General features: G+C 52.0%; 6 protein-coding genes across 6 annotated transcripts; 2 read left to right on the forward strand and 4 right to left on the reverse strand.

Annotated features, from left to right (window-relative positions):
* Nucleotides 1-62: 62 nt before the first annotated feature.
* Nucleotides 63-7,128, reverse strand: CTAM01_06830 (beta-ketoacyl synthase domain-containing protein; the record flags this gene model as incomplete). Its single annotated transcript, XM_060522856.1, has 2 exons — nt 63-1,003; nt 1,071-7,128. 2 exons carry the CDS (start codon nt 7,126-7,128, stop codon nt 63-65), a joined length of 6,999 nt encoding a protein of 2,332 aa, XP_060382358.1.
* A 1,947-nt stretch (nt 7,129-9,075) lies between these two features.
* CTAM01_06831 (uncharacterized protein) lies at nt 9,076-9,423 on the forward strand (the record flags this gene model as incomplete). The annotated part of the gene is made up of 3 exons (XM_060522857.1): nt 9,076-9,184; nt 9,237-9,304; nt 9,367-9,423. The coding sequence occupies 3 exons, from the start codon at nt 9,076-9,078 to the stop codon at nt 9,421-9,423; spliced, it is 234 nt and encodes a 77-aa protein (XP_060382359.1).
* A 1,511-nt stretch (nt 9,424-10,934) lies between these two features.
* On the reverse strand, nt 10,935-12,241 carry CTAM01_06832 (terpene synthase family protein; the record flags this gene model as incomplete). Its single annotated transcript, XM_060522858.1, has 3 exons — nt 10,935-11,028; nt 11,087-11,938; nt 11,988-12,241. The coding sequence occupies 3 exons, from the start codon at nt 12,239-12,241 to the stop codon at nt 10,935-10,937; spliced, it is 1,200 nt and encodes a 399-aa protein (XP_060382360.1).
* Nucleotides 12,242-13,764: 1,523 nt separating this feature from the next.
* On the forward strand, nt 13,765-15,925 carry CTAM01_06833 (FAD binding domain-containing protein; the record flags this gene model as incomplete). Its single annotated transcript, XM_060522859.1, has 7 exons — nt 13,765-14,211; nt 14,277-14,392; nt 14,462-14,813; nt 14,893-14,991; nt 15,047-15,334; nt 15,401-15,551; nt 15,621-15,925. The coding sequence occupies 7 exons, from the start codon at nt 13,765-13,767 to the stop codon at nt 15,923-15,925; spliced, it is 1,758 nt and encodes a 585-aa protein (XP_060382361.1).
* A 1,192-nt stretch (nt 15,926-17,117) lies between these two features.
* CTAM01_06834 (uncharacterized protein) lies at nt 17,118-17,845 on the reverse strand (the record flags this gene model as incomplete). Its single annotated transcript, XM_060522860.1, has 2 exons — nt 17,118-17,581; nt 17,665-17,845. 2 exons carry the CDS (start codon nt 17,843-17,845, stop codon nt 17,118-17,120), a joined length of 645 nt encoding a protein of 214 aa, XP_060382362.1.
* A 1,446-nt stretch (nt 17,846-19,291) lies between these two features.
* CTAM01_06835 (acyl-CoA thioesterase II) lies at nt 19,292-20,534 on the reverse strand (the record flags this gene model as incomplete). The annotated part of the gene is made up of 3 exons (XM_060522861.1): nt 19,292-19,354; nt 19,439-20,332; nt 20,430-20,534. 3 exons carry the CDS (start codon nt 20,532-20,534, stop codon nt 19,292-19,294), a joined length of 1,062 nt encoding a protein of 353 aa, XP_060382363.1.
* Between the last annotated feature and the right edge of the window lie 2,736 nt (nt 20,535-23,270).

The following is a 23,270-nucleotide window of genomic DNA, read 5'->3' on the forward strand; positions in this document are numbered from 1 at the left end:
TATGTTTCTTGTACAAAAGAAGAAAATGGCGCCAAAGCTAAGAAGCTTCGTTTGCCATAGTCTTACTTAATATCTCTCCCGATTCTCTCAAGCAAAAATCTGTAGCCCTCCATGACATAGCCCCAACGGCTCCCATCAGGATCCCGAAAGAGATCAAACAGATGAGGTTGACCAGGGGCAAGAGTAAGCCCCGACTGAATGCCCGCATCTCTCATCGCATCGACTGTACGCTGGGCCTGCTCCCATGGAATCAGATCATCTCCAGTGCCGAAAACAATGTGCGTCGGTGACTTGTAGTTGCCCTTGACAACCTGGGCATAAGGGCTTGCGCGCACTACCTCATCTAATGCGGGTTGCTCCAGTTTGTTATATGCGGTCGCGGCGTGTGATGGCACGTCCGAGCCCGAAGGCAAGCCACGGAAAAGAACGGGTAGTGTCTGTCCGTGCCAGTTCATGTGCAGCACGACACGGCTGCGAGGGTCTTTTGGTGCTATCCAGCCTGCTGCTGCCATCATCTTTGGAGGCACGTTGTATGCGGTGATGGGGGCAGGAGAGACCCCGTCAATGACATTGTAGGTCTCGTTTGCGAACCCACTCGAGTGGTCTGGGACATTTGGCTTCCGCCAGAATTCGTCCTCATAATCAGTCGGGCAATAGAAAGCAAGGATCGCATCTGGAGCTGGGATGCCACGCGGTACCGAGGTCCAGGCCAAGGACATGGCCAAGGTGCCCCCGGTAGACCAGCCGACTACCACAGCTCGGTTGCGGTCGAGAAGGTTGTTAGTTTTCGTTTGAGTTAGCTTCAGGTCTGGCAGGGTGTTTCTTGCCCAAGCATATGCTGTGACAACATCAACAAGCGGCCCACTGAGAATGGTCGTCTCCGGGCAAAGCCTGTAATCCACGCTCACGGGTAAGACACCATTGTCTAATAGAAGTTGGATTTGACGCAGCCGCACGTCCTGACGTGACAGCATCACATGCCCTCCTCCGTGAACTATGAGACCTGTAGCGGAGCATCGTCAGCTCCAGTGTCTATGTACAAAATGCGAGCTTCTTGATTTAAACCATACCGGTAACCCAATTCCTATGCGCTGACGCCTGAGATGGTGAAGGGTAGTGAACGTCTGCTCGAAGCGGCAATCGCTTATCTGTGTGCGTGAATACGACTGTTTCAACGCCGCCAGCCTTCTCCTGGGGTATGCTGCGGTGTTGAGATGCATCCTGAACAGGCTGCTTGAAACCCGTGATGACCCTGCAGACCTCAGACTCGCGTTTGTGGCCGCCCGTCCAAGAGACGTGTTGGAACCCGACCTGCCTCATTGTATCATCCCAAAATTCTGGAGTCGCCAGCACGTAGGGGCGGCCGTCGTCGTATAACCACCAACCGTCCAGGAGACCGAACACCATGTCCAGCCAGTAGTTTCGCGTCGTAAGTTCAACGAGCGACACGAAGCCATGAGGCCGCAGGAGCTTGTTGATGTTGCTCAGAGAGTTGTGCAGGTTGGTAGTGGCGTGGATGCAGTTCGTGGCTAGCACGATGTCGTACTGCCCAAGATGCTGTGCCGCGGGCGGCTTCTCGATGTCGATAGTGCCATACTTCATGCAATCGAGCCCGGCAAACTTTCGCTTGGCCCCCGAAACCAGTGCGGAGGAGATGTCGGTGAAGGTGTACTCGATAGGTATCCCCTTCTGCACAAGCCTGTCCACTACCCATTGCGTTGTTGCGCCTGTTCCCGCTCCCAGTTCAACAATGCGATACTTCCCGTCAGGTCCAGGGGTGGACTTGGACAATGCCTTCTCGAGGAAGGATGTGAGAAGTTGGGAATTGATGATGAACATGGGGGCCGTCGCGTACACGTCGTCAAGCACGCTGCGGTTCGCCTTGGTGCCGAACAGAATCGATAGCGGATCCATCTTGCCACTTAGAATCGCAGCCATCTTTGAACCACAGATATTCAGGAGGTTATGCTCCTTGGCATGCTGGGGGAACTCCGCAAGGATGTCCTTGAAACGGCTGCTAGAGGGCGTGGTGTCGACAATTGTCTCTGAGCGGACGTACTGCCTGCCATCGTAGTCGGCCAGCTTGCCGCGTTGGAGGATTTGGTGGAAAACACCCAGCATACGGTCATGTCTCGCTATCACTGGAATCTTAGGAATTTTGTCGCCGGGCCTCAGTGCACTGAGGTCAACGCCGAGGTCCGAGAAGGCCTCTACGACGTAGGCGAGAACCAAGTCTGCTTGCTTGTCGGCTACTTTGGTATAGAAGTTACTGAAGCCGTACATTGCGGCGAACTTGTCGAAATCATCCTTGATGCCCTCAAACTCCTGAGCTGCACTGGCAAGGGCTGGGCTGGCCGGATATGAGAGCAGCTGCTCTGTCTTGAGCGGGATACGAGTGTTGTCGATGATGACGCTAGAGTCAGTGCCGTCTGTCGAGTAGCCAGAGGACGGCGTTGGGGACGAGTCGGCCGTGCTGGGCTCCGTCGTTGCCGCATTGTCAACGGGTGCGGCGGCGCTAACGAGAATGTCGGTGAGGTTCCCGAAGGTGCAGGTGTCTGTGAAAGAGGATGCGTCGATGGAAACTCCGAACATCTCCTCCATGTCGCTCATAAGTTCCATGCAGAGAAGAGAATCCAGGCCGCGATCGATAAGATTCGTCAAGCGATCAAAATCAGTAGCCGGGCACTCGAGATGGTTTCCTAGCAGTTCTGCTAGTCGTGGTATCAAATCACTGCGCTCGTTTCGCTCTTGTAAGACGGCTGGCCCTGCCACTGACGCGTGAGGCTGGAATTCAGAGTCAGAGATGATGTTTCGATCCGCCAGATTCGTGGGTTGGTCGAAGGGAACAGCTACAACGGGATTCTTCAAAACCTGAGGGGTCCCCTGATATCTCTGAGATGCTTGTTGAGCTCCATAGCCATCGAGGTAGGCGCAAAGGGCTGAGAAGGTCTGCATATCCTGAAGTTGATCCTGCGGGATCAAGATCTTGAACACCTCGTTGACCTCAGATACGATTTCCGTAGCCATCAGAGAGTCAATGCCTAACTCCTCAAGCGTGGTTTCATCATGGAATTGATCTGCTGGAACGTCTGTCATCTTGCTCAGCAAGTCACGCAGCTCATTTGCCACACTCGGAGCAATCGCTAGGCGGACCGGCGGTGAAGATGGCAGTATGCTATTGACTGCAGCCGCGATGCTTGGAAGAGAAATGGAAGCTGGCGATGGAGCCTTTAAAGGCGTTGCCTCAGTTGTGGCGGGCTTGATAGCAATCGCCGAACTTCGTTGGGATGTTTTGGAACACACAACCTCAGAATTATCGGAAGGGTTCGCCCGGGACAGAATCTTGGCGAGAGATGCCATCCTAACTCTGCTGAACTTGGCTCCGGAAGCAACGAAAACGAGCTGTCCAGTGATCTTATCTGTGACAAAAATGTCGTTGCTGCTCTCCCTGTCGCTCGTAGCGGTGGATATCGCAAAAACATCCCAGCCAGGGCTGCTCCCTTCGGCCTGTGCCTTGCCAAAATCAGGCGACAATTGAATGCGGTCGACGTATGTAGAGACGAGCACATCATCTGGCGGACAAGGAGCAAGGCAGTTGGCGTATAGACCGGGGACCTGGAAGAAGTTGTCGATAGCGACGGGTGTAGAGACGAGATCTTGTGTGCAGGTAGGCTGTGCCTTGGGCAAGACAACATCGGCAACGACGGCACCGTCGCTGTTGCCGGCAACTCTGCGGACGCCTTGGTAAATGTCGCCGTATTGAACGACCCTGGAGAACACCTTGTACACAAGCTTGCCTTGGACAGCTTCGCCTCCAGGCTGCGTAGCCATCTCGGTAAACATCTGACCCATATCTTGGTTCTTTTGCATGCGATGAAGGAGCTTGCTGGTCCGTTCTAGTTCAGTCGTGATGCTCTTGTCGGTTGACGGTACTATTTCGCACTTTCCGGTAGCATGCGTAGTAGTGACCTGCGATTGTCTACTTGAACGCTCTTGTGAGACGAAGGCAAAGTCGAACTTGCAACCAATCTGATCCAACGGACTCAAAACAAGCTGAACGATCCTATCCTCCCCCATTCCGAGGGGCGTGGAAATCTCCAGATCATCTACACGTGCAAAAGGCGCACAAGCGATGTTCTCAACGGCCGCGAGCTGCTTGGCGGCCTGCATGACTAGCTCGATATACATAGTCGCTGGACAAAGTGCCTTGTTCAGCACAGCATGGCCACTGACGAGCACCCTCCAGCATTCGGAACGAGGATCGATGGTAAAAGTCGCATTTCTGGGGCCACGGGATGCCCCATCTTGAAACCCGGATAGCGTAATGAGCACCGGCTCTGGCTCTGGCTCGACGACAAGAGACTCGGGCGCTTTCGCCGGCACTTGGGACAGCTCAGATGAGATCCCCGCCTTAAGGTCGAAGTCCAGCCAGTGTCGCGTCTTCTCGAACTGGTAGGGAGGAAGATTCAGGGCTTGATAGCTTTGCTTCTGGAAATGGTGGAAATGCCAGAACTGAACATGGTGGCCATGCCTCCAGAGATTGACGGTTGTGTCTGCTACCGAATTCAACGCGTCATCCCGAGTCAAGTTAATGGGACAGAACAGGTGGTCATCGGTGTTGCTGGTAGAAAGAGCGCGTCTAGCGATGCTAGTAACCGCTGAGTTAGACCCAGCTTCCAGCCATGTGCATGCGCCGAAGCGGGCCTCAATACGTTTCACGGCATCTTCGAAGTAGACGGGTGAGCGAGTGTGATCGGCGACTTGCTTGGCCGTGATGTCGAACAAGGTCTCTCCCATCGAGCAGGTCTCGAAGTGAATCACGGGCTTGTTAAAAGACAAATTCTCGACGAGCTTCTCCAAGTCCGCAAGAATCGGGTCGCTGAACCTCGAGTGGAACCCGTGCGTGACATTCAAGACCTTGGCCCTGCCCTTAGGACTTCTGCTCATGAATTGAACGTGAGCAGCATCGACTGCAGCAGAAGACCCCACGAGAACATGACTTGAAGGCCCGTTGAAGCAAGCTATCTCGAGACGGTAGTCAGAAGAGACGTCCAGTCTCTGCACTGTTGAGATTAGGTCCTTTGTGGTCTCGTAATCAGCCTCTAGAGCAATCATGGAGCCCCTTTCCGAGCCCCATTTCTGGCGCATCAAAAGGGCTCGCCCATACACCAATTTGAGGCCGTCCGCAAGAGACAGAACGCCAGCAACGACCATAGCGACGAGCTGACCGAAGGAATGACCCAAAACGCAATCAATTTGTAAGCCGCAAGCGATCCAGGACTGAGCGCAGGCATAGTGAAGGGCAAACTGTATCGTCTGCAGCGAAACCACATCATCAACTGGCTGGGTCGCAAATATACCCGGATAGATTCCCGGGTGTGCGAAGCCTTGTATTATACCGTTGCATTCGTCAAGATACTTGCGAAGGAGTGCCGAACTGTCATAGACGTGCTTGCTGAGGCCCACAGAGCGGGAGGTTTGGCCGCCGAAGATGATGACAACTGGATTGGGCTTGGGGTTGATCTGGCAGAGAGGTGACTCGGGATTGAAAGCCACAACCTGAAGTTGATTTTCCAACTCTGAAAGGCTCGAGGCTGTTGTCGCAAGCATGTTTGGGAGAGTCCGATTCTGCCTCTCGCTCAAGTTGAACCCGATATCAGCCAGTATTTCGACCTCTGAAGCTGAGCCCCTGCGGAGAGAGGAGATATAGTCTAACAGCTTGGCGGCGTTCTCATGGAGGCTCTTGACACTGTTGGCAGTAATGATTACGGGGAATTTATCGACGTTACTTGATGCGGTGTCTTGGTAGCTCCGTGCCAGGGCGGTCTTCGAAGGCGGCTCCCTGACGAGCATGGCGGCTATACTACCAGCTGCCCCGTAATTGTTCACACAAGCAATGAGTGTGTCGGCAATCCAAGGGATGGTTTCTGTCGGGATCGACATTCGCCCGGGAACCAGGCTAATCTTGGGATGAGGAGATTGAAAATGCGCCTGTCTGGGAATGGCGCGATACTGCATCATCAAAAGAGTCTTGATGAGACCAGCGACTCCAGAAGCCCCTTCAGTATGACCGATGTTTCCTTTTACAGACGCAAAATGAAGAGGGACATCTCTCTCCCCGCCGGCAAAGACCTCCTTGATGGCGCCGAACTCGAGGGGGTCGCCAACGGGCGTCCCCGTACCGTGAGCTTCAACGTAAGTAACGTCTTCAGCCGCGATACCAGCCGTAGTCAAAAGCTTGCGGTAGAGTTCCGTTTGTGACGGGCTATACGGAACGGTGATGGGCACTTTGCTGCTGCTCTGCCTAACAGCGGTAGCGAGTATCGTACCAAGCACATTATCGCCGTCGGCAACCGCATCAGAAAGTCGCTTCAAAACGACAAGGCCGACTCCCTCGCCACGGCAGTACCCGTCAGCACTGGCGTCAAAGGACTTGCTCGCGCCAGTGGGGCTAAGAAATGAGGCGGCAGCCAGGTTCTGGTAGAAGAATGGGCTTGTGAAAATGGAGACACCGCCGGCGATGGCGCTCTTGCAGTCGCCGTGCAGGATTGCTTTGCAGGCAGCGTCGATGGCGACTGCTGATGATGAGCAGGCCGTGTCCAGGGCAATTGAAGGTCCAGACAACCCGAAGAAGTGGCTGATCCTGCCGGGGACGAAAGCTCTCAGAGTCCCCAGAGCAGAAAAGGCGTTGGCCGGATGGCTGGCTACGTTGTCATTGTAGTCTGACGCACATACGCCGATAAAGCAGCCGACGTCTAAGTCGGGCTTGCGGGGGCCGAAGAAGCCGGCCGACTCAAGAGCTTGGTAGGAAACCTCTAGCAGGAGTCGTTGCTGAGGGTCTAAGGACGCTGCTTCGCGACCTGACTTCTTGAAGAAACGATGGTCAAAGCTGGCAATGTCGTCAAGGTAGTTTCCGAAGTATACCGTCTTGTCCGTGTCACGTTGGTGTTCATGAGCAGGGAAGCGTCCGCTGGGTGGTTCGCTTAGTTTCGACTCTCCCGCGTCTAGCATGCGCCAGAAATCCTCAACTGAGTCGGCGCCGGGAAATTTGCAACCCACGCCGACGACAGCAATGGCGTTGGGTGGCATGTCCTCCGTGAGGAGGCTGTCTGTGCTAGTGGTAGACATTGTAGGGTGTGATTTATAGTTCCTTGTTAAAAGGAGTTAAAGAAAGTTGAAGGTGCCGGTTGACGTTTGGAGAACTGGAGTTTCTTCAATGTGGGCACAAGGCCATCTCAAATAACTCATTTTCTAAGAACTCCGAATCCGGAAGTAATTCATCGTCCATCGGTTTGCATGTGCAATTGTGCCTCCAAGACGACTTGAGATATCTGGAACCAATCATAATGTCTCAACCGAGTTGCAAGGGTGCCAGGCCCGCAGAAGGACTCATCGAGGGCACGTTGAATGCACGAACTCGGGTCTCTCTGACTTGCCTCAACTCGGGTCCCGCATCCATTTAACACTCCAACAGCGTGAAAATACAACATAGATTATTATTGACTCAAATTTCCATTGCAACTCATGATATCTAGATTGGTGAGGCTCATATCATTCGTTGCAGATGGGATCTGAAGCAAACAATCCGTAAGATATGGCCTGGTTGTAATTTCCTCGAACATAGCCAGTGAATCCCCGATTTCCTTTCTTAAAATCTTTCATGGGTAGTCTCATGAGACCTTTGCAATAAATGTCTTAGCAGTGCTTCCAGTTCAGTGGCCTGGCTTCGTGCCTAGATCCGTCTTCGTGCTTTAACAAGTACCAACCCAAGCAGTGTTGCGCATTTTGTTTGCTCTGGTGTGGTTCTTGTTGATGCACCAACTGTCCGTGGCCTAAGCCGTCGACTTATGGAGAGTTGTGTTGCTCTAGGCATCACATGGGTTTCATTTCGTCGACACATAATATCTTTGGAAAGTACATAACTGACTGATCTGCAATTGTCATCGCGACTTGCCATCAGCACGCATATGAGCTCAAGCTTCTAAGCTCTGGTGATGACAATCTATCCCATCAACTGCCAGGATGTCTCAGCCGTCTCCAGTCTTTTGCCGACTCCAACTTTATCTCAAATCCATTCATAAAGTAGGTGGATGAAAAGGACAGGGTCGGATAGATTTGCAGTTCGTTCTTACCCAAAAAGCACGTATATACATATTGACGCTATGTAGTAGTTGATAAGATTCGTAAGCACGTTTGTTCCTTTCTTGTCTCCATAAACTCTCAAAGTGCGTCTTATTGACAGCCAGACGCATTGCGATGCTTCTACACTACATTAAAATTTGCTAACAATTTGAACAACCTTGTAGGCGTGCGGGGAAGCTAAGCGTTCACGATTGGAGCCTGGGTACTCAACATATGGGCCTCAACTCCTGGACATCTCATTGAAGGAGCACAGTCAGAGTCCTGGAAAAGGTCAGCAATATTCTAAGTCTGGGAACCTTCTTAATGGTGTACTTACTCTAGTTTCCGACAAGGTTATAGTTGATGTTCCGATGAATGGTACCGAGAGCCATGCTGAAGGTACTGAGGCTCGGGTATGGGTTCGAGCCAGTATATTTTTACGTCAGCTGATTGATTCCAGAACGTTTGCGATTCCGGCACGCCTTCCCGAACTGGAGTGGCAGCTTCTGTTAGTGGAATATTTCCAACTCTTAGTTCAGAACTTTGAGCGAAGGCACTGACTCTTGCAAGTTATCATGAGAATGCAATCAAACTTACGCCTAATATAATGATTGCTTGCGAACGGAACTCGCGGGGTTCGCAACTTCGCTATTCCATAGAGCATATAAGTCCCCAGCCGCTTTTTGCCGGAATTCTAACCTGCAACATTTGATGCACTGCAGCATTTGATGCATCTCTTCAGTCATTCCAATGCAACTATCAAGTACGTTTCATGACGATCAAGCATTTTCACTACCTGCCTTGGTTCAGTCTATCGCATTTTATCGATCACAGTCAATTTTCAACATGCGTTTCTCCGTTCTTCCTGCCGTGGCCCTTTTCCTGTATGTTCTTAAGATTCACCTTTGAAAACTCGTAACTTAAGGTCGCTAACGCTCGCGAGGGGTTTTTCCCATGGCTGACATGCACGACTACTGCGCATGCCAATACAAAACCGACTCAGCAGTTGACTATGCTGCCACTGATCTGCTAGCCGGTGACTGCAGGTTCGGTTACACCTATGGTAGGTCTTGCGTTTCTTGCCAACCAGAGTCGCGCAGCTAAAAGCTTTATAGGCCAAAACTCGGGGCAATTCTGGATTGGTCGATCATCTGGTTCGGGACCAAGGTTCCAAAGACGATTCGTGAGTTCACGTCCAGCTAGATCAGTACCCAGGGAAACGGTACGACTGACTTATGAAAACAGCTCAAAGCGATTGGTGGCCAAATTGATGGAAAGCAGTTCTACAACAACTGCGAATGATGCGACTTGCTTTAATTGTGAAACCAAGTTCGGGTATCCTGATGGGTCTATTCTGTGTCGGTAATTGTTTGACCTAGATAGAGTTTGTTTTCCCATTGCTCAACATTCCATCATAATAAGGTGCTTAGGTGACTGCAGTTCTATTGAGCAATTGGGCCATAGGCGTCGCCGTGAGTCACTTTCATAGTCAGCGCTGTTCGTGGTGCTGCTTTGCAGCCATTCTTGTGCATAGCTTTTGTGTCCTGCCTTAGAGCTTTTGTTACTCTCTGGGCATGGAATTGTGACAGATTACTTTGCCTATCTACAAGAACTTACGCATCGGCGCTACCTATAAGCGGAAGCAGATGTGAAGCAGCGAACTGTGGAAACTGTATGAAATCGATACGGAACTCCTCGTGAAATGAGAAGTGATGCTTGCCGCACCATCCGGTTCTGAGAGCATGTGTAATTTTCAGGGTGGGTGGAAGTGCCTTTTTCTTGGCATCCAAGAGCAACCCTAGTGAAGCATCTCGAGCTAGTTGCTAAAAGTGCTGCCTTAGTGTTGGCTTCTATACCCAAGGTAAGGTAAAAGGGGAAGCTTTCCCTGACGAAGAGCGGCATCAACCCGCTTTTTCGAGTAATTGAGTAGGCATTCTGACATCGAAATGACTACTTGAGAACTGAGATTAACAGCGAGTTTTCTGGTATGAAGGTTAATTCATTACACTTCGAACCTGTCCCGACAGGCAACACCCCACTGGGCAGGAGGTACGATCCCGAATCCCTGTCGCTGAGCACACTCGCCCTATGAAGACCGACTATAGTTACAATTGAAGAAATCAGCCAAAGGCTAACCTAATTGTGTGAGAGCTACCCACACGTCTCTACTCCGTATTAAGCCAGCTGGTCAAGCTGGCAGGCCGTGAGTGGAACACCGGGACCACCGGACGCTCCGGGCGGGCCGTCGGAATTTTTGAAAGGAGGTCCGCGGACAAGTCAGCTCCGGTGAGGTAGAACTTACAATGATACAGCATGTGAAGCCGCTTCTCTAGTGGATGGTGAACGCTCTAAGGCGTGTCCTAAGCGAAAGCGAACCATCGATCGACCGATGAAAGACAAAGTGTGAAATATGCAAGAAATACCGAACCATTGTACGTCACGTTGGAGATATTAAAGCTTATGCTGAGATAACTTACCGATACCGACGTTCAAACCTTGATCGACGACAGTCAGAAGTATCACAGGAGAGCCCCACGATTCTGCAAAGGTTGGTAATTGGATGGCCATGAATCACGCCATGCGTGGATGAATGTGCGAGGATTGGCGTGCAGCTTCAATGATTACTCATACTGATAGTGCGTGTTTGGATTTGATTTGAGGGGGTTTGGCGAAGATGAAATTCTATCATACAGAGTGACCGGGCTCTCAGTCAAGAATCGTCAACCAGCCCAGAATTCTACTCAAATTGCAGAACCTCAACACCCATGCATGATATGCTTGCTCATGTTCATCATCGCGACTAAATACAGAGATCAGCTCTCCTCCGACGTGGAATCAACCGTGAACGTGTACCCGCCTTCAGCATCGGGCTTGATGTCCGAAAGACAGTACCGGGGGGTCTTCATACTGTTTCGCGTCGCGGTCAAATTCGAGCACATGGATTGATGACTTGAGTTTTGCTTACCTCCATAACCAATTCGCCATACACATATTTTTGCAATTTTTCGCCAGCAGAGTGACGTGATTCTTATATGGCGTATCATCGAAGCAGCGAGCAGAAGCCTTGACGGCGTCGTTGAGCGCAAAGACTTCGTGCTCCAATCGAGTCACAGCACCATCTAGCCCCTTTTGCGCATCGCCATTGGCTAGCAAGACAACAAGGTTCTCGACGAAACCTTCCTTGAGTTCCTTGCGCAGACTCACAATGTCGTTGACGATCCAGACGATGGCAACAGCAGCTCGGTACAGCTCGCGCATTTCTGGGGATGCCATGACCTCCTCGGGGAGGCTGATGCCGTTGGCGAACTCGAGGTTAACGGCCACCTGCATGATGCATGATGATGCCTCGCGGTATCCGAGGTATTCTTGGAGCGATGTGGCTCGACCAGCATACCGGTTCACGGCTTCTTGTCGATAGCCGTCAAGGGTGGCAGTAGCTTCTTTGGCGATGCGTTGTCGATAGCTGTAATTGTCCCCGTTGGCCTTCATGACAGCTTCAGCATACTCAGCAAATGATACAACGGCGTCATAATCCCGATACTGTGGTTGACCGGTTTCAGAGGTACATATAGTGAGGAGTCCGAGGCTACGGTTAATGAAGTCCCGGCAATCGGCCAGAAGAACATGCAGCGAGGCGAAGTCGAACTTATGTATGAGCGAGTACTGGTCGAGCATGTCATCGACGATGAACATCCAGGCCTGGAAGGAAGTGAGAGCTTCGATTCTATCGCACGAAGCATATGGGTACCAGCCCGTCAGTTGCTTCGATAGCATGGCCTTAGTTAGACGACCACATACGGCATCATTGACTGCGTGACTATTGCTTGGTCAGTGACATCCCGATCATCGCTATAAAGTCCTCTTACCTCTCGATGATCTGGAGAATTTTGCTGTCTACAGCATCGAGGTGTGGGTTCTGGTCTCTCGGCCAATCTTCCATCAGCCGTCCCAGGTCGGGAATGCGAATCTTCTGGCCATGGAGCTGCAAAAGCATTTTCTCGCGAACTCCATGGGTCCTTTGCGGCAGCGAATCATTGTCACGAGTTTGATGTCCTCTTGGAGTAGATGAAAGAGCAGGGTGAAGTGAGAAGGGCGCTGCGGCAACTGAAGAATGAGACATCTTAGACGTAAGCTTTAAGTGATGGTTCGTGAGAAAAGAAATATAGGAAAGGTCGGCGCATGTAGCATATCTATGATGCCGTGAAAAGGGGACAGGTCCAGTTGCTTACTTATGTCTCCCACAAGTTGGATAGTATAAATACGAACACACCAGCCAACAGCCTGCAAGGAACTTTTGTTTCTCCACTGCGAGGGCTATTGATAGGATCCCTATTACGGGGGCACCGGGCCGAGCCCGGTACGACATCAAATCGCACTCTCAAACCGCCCTGGAGCGCTTGAAGTACATGCTGCTATTAGGATGCATTAGGCTAACACTGCGAGTCCGTGGCGTAGACTGGAGTTTTCGCCTTGCTTATTTTCCGTTTCCGCGTTGAATTCGAAAGAACGTTGGGCGCTGTACGTGTTGTTACAGGCAAGATACATGTTTGAAAGCTCAAAACACTTGTGCTGATGGTCCAATCTGGCGAGCATATCGTCGACCGTGAGACTGGCTGACTGCTGCCAAGGTTTTGAAGTAAAACCATGTGGTGGGTCTCTGTATAGACTAAGTAACTTCTTCGCAGCTTCCGGACCTGGGAATAGTAAGGTAGTTTAAAGTCACAGAACTGAGGATTTACGTTGTCCGCGGGTATGTCCACCATGCCTGCTGATCATCTTCCATTGCAGGCTACGCCGACCTGGAGTACTCCACTTGCAACCTTCTCGGGGCCGGGACCGGGACGATGTAGGTTGGCCGTCTTGATTTCCGGGAGCTTAACCACAAAGGCCGTGCACACCAGAACTCACAAGGTTTACTCCAGTTGTAGTAGTGTTTGTATTTTCAACGTCGTTTCAGTAGAAAAAGCAACGTAGGGGCATTGCTACTCACAATACCTACACAGTACGAGGAGGTCGCAAGCGGCATGGCGGAGCGCGTGTAAGGTGCGGAAACATTGGACCAAAACTAATCCAAAAGATAGTGGCCAATAATTACAGACGAAAGTGACTACACTTCGGCCCACGAGCACGTCCGAGATTGACATGCGCGCAGATGTCACTCAAGCGCTTAGACTGTAGGCGGAATCGAGCTCCGTGCTGGGCAAAGACGGCAGTATCTTCCTACGCATTGAAAAGTTGACACCTTGTATCTTTGCCCCCATCAGAGTCTCCTTCACCCATGGAAAGGATACTTAACGGGGGGGGACGGAATTTAGGTTCCCGTCCCTGGCCTTCTTCGAGGGAGACTCACGAGCAATTATTTCCCATAAAGGCATTTGCCTGAAGTTCGTGATGTCAAAGAGGGGGCGTGGACTGATTGTGAACAGTGATACGGTTAGGGACCGGCTTTGAACGCATCTGCATCTCGAGAGAGGGAAGATATAAAACAAAACATGTTTAAGTTAGCTCCTTCATCGACTAATATGCTTTGGCTATCACCAAGAATATTGTTATTACCATTGCCGCCACCACTGCCTTCAATTTTTTAACCTCCCATTGTGTTTCTCAGAATTTTCAACATACGTTTTAACTCACATCGCCAACATGACCACTGCCGCTGTTCCACCTAATCTTAGCAGTGGCCACTTCTGGCTCGGTGCCGGCAACGGAGCCAAGAACGGAGCGCCGACGCAACAACAACAGCAACAAGACGTGGAGGTCCCCAAGATTCTCCCTCCCGGAGTCACGCAGGCTGGATTCACCAAATTCGCCCGCCGAGTGATCCACGCGGTTGGAGGCGAGAACTTCACTGTCATCACGGCTGGCTGTGACTTTGAGGGCTACGAAGATGATGATTTTGGACGCAACTGCCGCACCCACGACTACTACCGTTCCTTTGACGATGAGTGCGAGCTGGTGGGCTCAGCTCTGTGTCACCCGCGCAGCGTGCAGGATATTCAGGCTGTTCTTGCTGCGTGCAACGAGTCAAAGGTTCCCGTATGGCCCATCAGCACCGGACGAAACCTCGCGTACGGTGGCTCGGCACCAAGGGTAAGCACTACAATCGGCACCTCACCCCTATATCCCACCATGAAAGACTGACAGGTTGTGTCAAGGTTCCTGGATCGCTGGTGATGATTCTCAGCACGCATATGAACCGCATCTTGCACTTAGATGAGACAGCGTGCGTCTGCATCGTTGAGCCGGGTGTCACTTTCATGCAAATGAGCGAGTAAGTCGTCGATCATCCCATCAAAGAATCTCAGAAACTGAGAGACTGACAAGCTTCCCGCAAAAAAAGTTATCTGCGTGACCGCGGCCTCTTGGACAAGATCAGAGTAGACTCGTCAGGCCTCGGCTGGGGATCCATGATTGGAAATGCCCTGGACCGCGGAGGTGGTGCTTCCTTGTACGGTGATAGATGGGGAAAACACAGCGGAATGGAGGTGGTCCTGCCCAACGGCGAGGTCGCCAGGATGGGAATGGGAGCGATCCAGGACCCGGAGGGCCGTAAACAGGCGGAGCAGGGCGTTCACCCGGCCGATCAGAAGCTCAATGAGTGTTTCGCTCTGTTCCCGTACGGCTGGGGCCCAATGAACGACGGTCTATTCTCGCAGGGCAATGCTGGCATTGTCACCAAGATGGGATTCTGGGTGAGATGCCTCATCCAATGAAATCTGGCCTAGTACGATCACAACGTCGAAAAGGGAGAACTAACAACTTTGACCATAGCTGATGCCCGCTCCGCAGGGCATGACGCCGTTTTCTGTTACTTTTGAGAAGGAAGCCGATCTGGCCGCCCTAGTCGACTGCATTCAGCCCCTTGATCTGGTAAGACTTCTTTCCAGGTTTGGAAGGTAAATCTGGTCCAGCTGACTCTCTACAGAACGGCACGCTTCAGAGTTCAGTCAGTTTGCGCAACCTCACATTGGAGGCTGCTCATTATGGCCCGAGGTCCAGCTATACCAATGCCTCTCACAAGAAAGTCATCCCCGAAGAGGACTTTGAGAAGATGGCCAAAAAGCTCAACACGGGCCGGTGGCGCTACATTGGCGCCGTATTCGGCTCCGACAAAGTCCGCGCGGCTCTCATCGAGGATATCAAAAACGAGCTGACCAAGGTCCCCGGTAGCAAGTGGGCCACGCTCGACGAGTGTCCCGGTGAGCAGAACCTGGTTCGTGTCAGAGCCACGTACCTTTAAGGTATCTCGTCCATGGGAGAGTTTGCTTGGATGAAGCAGTGGCTGCCCAACTGCTCCGTCATCATGGTCGCGGCTATTTCCAGACTTGAAGGCAAGGCTGTTTGGGAGCAATATTCCTTGGCAAAGGAGCTGTTTGCCAAGGCGGGCATCGACTACATCAGCCACTACGTCGCAGACTTCCGGACTATGCGTAAGTCCTCCCTTGATCGGATCATCGAAGTCACTACTTAGTTCACATGAACTGACATCGCACTCTCAGACAATGTATGCATCATTCCGTATGACAGAAAAGACAAGGACATGCGTGGCCGCGCGCAGTGGTTGGGCCGGACCCTGGTCAAGGAGTGGAAGGCTCGCGGCTGGAGCGTCTTCAGGACTCACGTGGGTCTCATGGACCAAGTTGCGGATGCTTATGACTTCAACAATGGTGCCCTGTGGAAGATGCATGAGGAGATTCACGACACCCTGGATCCCAATGGCATTCTAGCTCCCGGAAGAGGCGGTGTCTGGCCAAAGTGCTACGATAAGGATGCTTGGATGATGGGAAAGAAGTACATTGGGTGAGATGAGCCTGGTAAATACTCAAAGATACGAATTCGAGTCTGCATGAGTTTTCATAAGATTTACCTGATCGACGGAGTGAAACGGGACGATAGTTACTGTGAATGGAAGAGCGTGGATGAATTGACAACTACCAGCGCTGCGCTTCATGCTAGAACTTAGAAGCCTAAGTGCATAGTCCCATCATCCGTAGCTACGGATAGCTGAAACAATAAGCTCTTTACTCGATATGGGTACTATTTCCCCTATTCAATCTATACGGAACTCCCCTCGCTGGACCATCACATGGACTTCCAATTGTCCACTTCTTTACGCTACCATTTCGGGCCTCCCATCCGGTTCGTATACATCATGTAAGTTGTGACTTGAGATTGCGGACCTTCACTGCTCCAGCCCTGCTGTCACTAGTCATGAGCCAGGTTCATCGTCTAACTATTTCTGGAAAGCCGTTCGCACACACTCTCTCTTCAGCTGTCATCCGATCTACTAGATCACCAATCACGCGATAAAGGTGGCTAACCGCGGCTCTGGTTGTACTTATCAGGTTCCAACTCTCTGAGTGGGCAACTCGGACTCTAAGTTTTCTTTGGTTGACACATCCCGTCGGTCCATGCCGTGGCAACCAATGTGTTCTTTAAAGTCGGAACCATCGTTGAAACAAACAGAGAAGGAGCCACGGCAGCATATCGTTTCATTTCATCAGCCTTGTTGAGATTTGTAATTGATGATCGCAGGGCTTCAGATTGGACTTCTCAAATCAGGCGTATTGAAGCCTTTGGGGCCTGATGTGAGCATCGAAACGGACAACCCCCATGAGTCTAGCATCCGAGATTCAGAGCAGATATTCTTTTGTAGTCAAAATCCTATGCAGACTTTCCGATTTGGGAGTTAGAAGAGGTCAGCTGACAAGTCTTGATTTCTGCACGTAGTAAACCTCCACAATCTACTTTCTCAGTAAGTCTGGAGGTTGCCTCTGTGGCCGAACTTACACGAGAAGGTCTCATCAACATTGAGATCGACCAGCTCAGTGGCGTACAAACTCAAAGACATTCATGTTTCATCGCAGGACTAAGATTGCCTTCATGCATTCAGTCCGAGGTACGACACGGCAGGCTACCATCACGGGTTACAGCGCGAAGAAATCAAGTTTCGAATCAAAACCGCTTTGTTCCCATTCATTCAACTGAAGTCTACCTTATCTACCAGGATTGGTAACAGAGAACCCCTTGATTGGGAAATTGAAGTTGATGTGATGCGACTCAACCTTGCCCACCCCAGACGGTATATACACACTCTTATCCGCCGCCTTACTCGAAGCATAATCCTGCCACCCCACAAACCCCAACCACACAGTCCCGTTATCAGGCGTGTCCGTCGCCGTGATGCCCGAGTGGGACGCCAAGCACCCGGCATTCGCCTCGACCTTTTTAATTATGGCCGCCGCGGCGTCCTTGTCGCCTGTGAAGTGCGTAATGGTGATGATTTCGCAAATGGGACTATTGATGAGCTGCGGCGGCGGCGGAACAATGGTGCTGACGTCGAAGTCGACGCGCGGGCACTTGGAGGGGACGGCTTTGAGAACGGGCATGAGGGCGTCGATGGCCTTTTGGTGGTGGGGGCAGCGGCCGAAGGCTTGGCGGTGCTCGACTGGGGCCCAGGCTGTGGTAACGGGGAAGTCATCGTCAGTTTCGGTCTGGTAGTGGGACGAAGTTGCGATTGTAAGTCAGGGGCTAGAAACATACTCGCTAGAATCTCCAGCTTGCTGTGGTCCTCCTCCCAAGGGCCCCATCGGTAGCGGAAGTATCCTTCCGAATCCTTGACAGTTAAGAGGAACTGCTTGAACTCCTCCTTCCAGTCTGGCACGTCTCCCTTCACGTGGAGGACCACTCGCGTGGGACCAAGGTTAGGAGGAGGGCCGGACATGATGTGAGAGCTTGCTCTGCTGAAAGTTGACGAGAACGAAGTATAGAATGCTTATGTAAATTTGAGGCTACAACATGAAAGCCTGGGTGGCCTTTGTCTTGTCATCAGCTAGCTCCTGGAGGTGTGAGATTGTTATTATATCACACATCAAGAGCATCACCGATCCGAGCCGTCTGATGGATGACGCAGTGACTAAAGATCAATGATGCCCTTTTCTTCCTGTGAGACGTCGACGGCAAGAGCATATTGTTCCATGCCTTGGTCTCCTCAGAATTGTCACACAGAGTTACGTTTTGTGATACGAATAAGTTTCACGGACAGCGAATATTCCATCAAAGAAGAGGCAGCGCGCGCACGCGTAGACAATCCCCATCGGACTCCTGTAGATGGCGTGGCAAGAGCCACGGCTGCGAATATTGATCAGACGAGTTTTCTGCCCGGGTGGCCCGGATGGCATCTGACAAGCAGGCATGGGTATGTGCGTGCGTCACAAACCGAGCTGCGATATGCAAAAGGGACGGCTTGGGTGGGCGGACGCGCGGGGAAAGCTTGCTGTTTCTCTTCTCTTCTCTTCTGGAGCAAACCTCCCAGCCTGCGGACAGCTCCAGGATGTAAGCTTGAGCTTAATGTATGTACGTTTTGTGCTACAGGTTCTGTTGGTGTGATGAGTGATCTATCGAGATGGTCCGTTGCGAAGAGAAGCTTTGAGAGTCGGCACTTTCCTACCAATGAAGCCTGTTCAATTTGCAATTTCAACTTTTTGCGTTTTGTCTTGTGGTCCTGGGAGCTGAAGCTCAAGCTTGAGCTTGGCAATGAAGGCTGGATCTGAAGTTTGAGCTTGTTCTCACACACCCATACGTTTCACGGCTATTCAGGCTTTTCAAGTTTGAGAGTACGGTTTGGGTTTTCAGGACTTCCCCAAGGCGACTAGCGACCACACCACACGCCCCCCCTCGACACCCACTTGATCGACTTCCCGCATCACCCTCACGGACGGCTAGAGAAGCATTGTACGTGACGTCGGTTGATCAGCGGTCCGACGCGTATTCGCGATAGAGGCGACCGGGTGACAGGTTTCCTCAACGAGTTTCGCGATCTGCGACAGAACTCTGTGAACTCTGCTAGTCACGACGGGGAACGGCCGACTGTGAAGGTCTCCCTGGCATTTCCATCATCACACATGGTAGTTCCTTAGGCTTCTTGGTCACTGGCGTCGTGAATGAACTTCCATATGAGATCCCCTTCAACGTCGAAGAACCGGGTTTTATTATTTGAGTGATTTCATCACGGGTGCTGCAATATCCCGACGGTTCCATATGCAGGACAAGACTTCGTGATGAAATCATTGAAATGACAAACGCTCTTGTTGTATAACAAGCAGATTGTTGAAACAGACTCAGAGCTGGTACACTACCTCTACATTCTCATACACGCCGTAATTGCGCTCTACAACTTGGACTTTGGCTCCTTTTCGTCATCGTCCTCCTGTTGTTTCAATCGAACGACACCCTATATCAAAAGAAGTCAGCACGCATCACACATCAAGGGTGAGAAGAAAAGAACTAAAACAGCGGCAATGAAGGGGCAACTCACCTCCTGAACACAAGTCGCCAAAAGCGTCCCATCACTCGCGAAAATCTTCTGCAGCACTACGCCCCGTCCGTCGCCGCTCCAGGGGCTCTCCATCTCGGTAAACATCCACTCGTCCGCCCTCACCCGCCTCGGCTCGTGGAAGTAGATGGAGTGGTCCAAGCTGACCATCATGCCCAGGTGCGGCCTCGTCTTCCAGTACTCGATCCCGCCGGCCTCGGTGTTGCCCTCAAACTCGTTGAGCCGCTCGACCTGCTCCCGCAGCTCGGGCGGCAGGTCGTCAAACTCCTCGGGCTTGAAGGGGAACCGCCACAGCCTGTGGATCCGCCCGACGGTGCCGATGAAGTAGCTGTCCGACATGTACGCCAGCGCGTTCAGGTGCGCCTGGTGGCCGCCGCTCACCGAGATGCGTCCCCGCGCGCGGACCCAGTTGCGCGATTTCAGCTCGTCGAGCCTCTTGCCCTTGTCCCTGGCCCCGACGATGGAGATGCGGTGCGTCTGGAAGGGCGAGTGCGTGCTCCACTCGGGCTCGCCCTTCCAGTTGTCCGGGGGCGGCTTCACACCGTCGGGCAGCGGTGCCGCGTGACGGACCTGCTTCTCGCCGCCGCTGCCCTCCTTGACGAACGAGACTGTCGTCGTGAAGATGCAGCGCCCGCGCTGGCGGGCCTGCACGGTCCGCGTGGCGAAGGAGCGGCCGTCGCGGACGCGCTCCACGTGGAAGAGGATGGGGATCTCGGAGGAGCCCGCGAGGAGAAAGTAGCAGTGGCACGAATGGAGAAAGAAGTCGTTGGGCACCGTCTTCTGCGCGGAGGCGAGGCACTGCGCGATGACAGCGCCGCCAAAGATGCCGCGGGCGCCGGGCGGGTGCCACGGCGTGCGCGTGTTCGTGAAGATGTCCTGTTTACGATGTCAATTCATGTTCACTCTCTGACATGTACGCTTGTGTCATTGGCAGACACGTAGCCGCCGACGACATCGGGTGGGATTCACTCACCGGACCAAGCACGCCGAGCTCCGTCACCTCTAATACGTTCTCCATCGGACTCTTGTTCGGGTCATCCGGCGGGGGCCGGATGATTGTTGATCTACCTGATGCCATTGTGCCGGTGTATTCTTCTGTGCAAAGATTTGGCTCTAAATCGATTGCCGTCTACAGTCTTCGATGATGTTGTTGGTGAGCTCGCCCTTACGCCCCGAAGAAATCTCTCTCCTCCAAACACCAAGTCTTGGCGTTTCGCAAGGTCGAACACGTCCGCTTCTGTGCGCTGCGCCTTTCAATCTATCCCTCGAAGTGTCTGTGAACTAAATGAAGAAAAGGAAGGTCTGAAAGACGAAGATGAACGACACAATGGGGATGAGAAAAGGATTCGCTTGTGAATGAACCCAGGAGCCCGGATTGAGATGCGCGACCAGGTCCCCTAAATGTGACATCAATTGGGGTCGTGGCCACTGGGCAAGGCAAGGGGGGGAAAGTGCCGAGGTCCAAAAGCGGAGCGTTTTGATTGGATGTCACTGCTGCGCTCAGGGGATCACGGACCGTGGCGAGTCGTGGGCAGCTGTGAGTCTCCAGCGCCTGCACCTGCTGCAGGAAACGTGCCGCTCTCCACCCGAGCTCACCGAGGTGCTCCCGGGACTCGGTGAGTGGCTCCCCAAAGTCCCCCACCTCCCACGGGCGCCGGGTGCACACGCCGCCCTCCACTCCAAGCTCCGACCGGTATCACAAGCTTCTTGGCGGGGCAGGTGCCCAACAAGGCTCGACTGCACCTGTCGTCAAGGGGAAGAATCAACTCAGGACCGGGCTACAGTCTGTACGGAGTAGATACTGCCATTGAGGAGAGGTAGAGAAGATCGCAGGGGTCATGTGCAAATAAATACCAGAAATGGTAGCTCCGCGACGTACGATGTCCTCCCCCGATGGCCGTAGATAGACTCCCTCACATATTACTTTACACATTGCAATTGTACGGTCTACCATTCTGATGCGACGCGTTCCTCACGGTTTGAAGACCAGACAGTTGGACGGTAGTTTGATTAATCGGTCCAAACGGAGAGTATCTGCGGGAGCGCTTCCGGTGTCTCTCCAGGTTCACTAATCGTCCCGTGCCGCCGCTTGCCTCGGCTCTAGAACTTCAAGCTGCCTATTGCAAGCAAGTCATCGGGGGAGTATAAGGAATTCGTCCTATGTCTGCATTTTACCCCAGCGTTACCATCTTGACCATGTTATCCAATAGCAATATCGGCACGCCATCTTAAACGATTAGCAAGGTACTTCAAGAAGTGAGACGAACTCGTTGACCGTGCCCATGCGTACTAAAATTGTGACCTGCATGTTCACATTGATTTCATCTTCATATATCGGAGGCAAGATCTATGAACAGGGCTCTTGAGACGTGACCTCCAGCCGACGAGACGTTTACATGCCACTATTATCGAAAGGGGGTATTTAACACCCACTAAACAACCTAACGTCTACCTCCACAACCGCAACTGTTCGCGATGGAATGCTTTGTTCGACCCTATTTCTGACGATAGCGAACGCAGATGATCTTCTTTCCTTTTACTTCTTCTCTTCATCTTGTCAAGATGATCATTTAGCCAGCCGTTACCCCCCCTCCCCCGTCACTATACCCAGATAGAAAGATGACTACCACATGTTCTGCTCCGTTCTCACTTCCCACGTATTCATAATCAATTACTACGAGTAAAAGGGTTGACCGAACGATGTGAGATGTGCTTTTCTCACTTGGCTACACTGCGTGGTTTCGTATACCAGACTGCTACCCTTCAGATCACGAAGGCGATTCAGCACGCGAACGAGAACATACCATAGCTCGAGACAAGCTACTGTTAGTCCCATTCACGCCGCTCAATTGAGCTGGAGAAAGGAGTTCGTCAGCGGGCTCTAGGTAGGATGTTTTATATCTGGACACCACGTTCCACAGCGCACCATGTATCCGTATGTGAAAGACGTAGGCTACAAAAGCTATTGCAGTATCACACTAGCCAAGTTACACCTCTCTGACTGGGCGTTTCAGTAAAGTACCCGAGTCAAAGAGCTTTGTATCTCAGTTTGAAGGCTGAGTGTCGATAGTTGAACCCTAGCTGTAGAGGGTAATTACAGGTCCTAGTGAAAGTTAGACACCTCTGATAGCCGCATCTCACCCTTTCGCTCATATTACAGGCCAAATACGTCAAAGAGAGACAGGCCTATCAGCTACAAGTACTTGTTTCCTAGGCAGTAGATGATGGTGAAGAGGGTAGCCACAATGGAAGAGATGCTGCTCCTCTAGCCGGCCTGAAATGCACCAGTTCATGGAGAAGCATGCCTCAGAAGCGAAAAAGAATCGCCTGAACAAGACTTATCAAGCGTGATCATTCGGGTGCCTACATACGTTCCTTTGCTACAGAAGATGGTGGGTAAGAGCGTCCTACCCAGTCGCGCCTTCCGTGACCTTAGTTGTGTACCTTGAGGGACAACAAATTCCATGAACCCATTAAGCAAAATCTCCAGCCGCGGCCGTTCAAACAACTAGATCCTTTTCCCCAAGGTACTTGACTCTTCGCGCATTCACCCTACCTTACCTACCTCCACCGTACCCAGACCTCTCTCAGCTTCCTCTTCAACAAGCCGTATCCGTTATCGCTAGCCTCATCTTTCCTAAGCCAGACCGTCTCACGATCGGACTCGTTAAGACACACTTACATCACACCATAGCCTCATCTAGCATGAGCTAGACGCCCTTCCAGACTTCGCAATAACAAGGACCACACACACGGACATGCCGAGAACGAGCGATTGCTTATTTCAATATCATCTATGTTACATCATTTGCAT

Source organism: Colletotrichum tamarilloi (assembly GCF_030869305.1).
Source record: "Colletotrichum tamarilloi strain Tom-12 chromosome Unknown Scaffold_20.1, whole genome shotgun sequence".
NCBI lineage: Eukaryota > Fungi > Ascomycota > Sordariomycetes > Glomerellales > Glomerellaceae > Colletotrichum > Colletotrichum tamarilloi.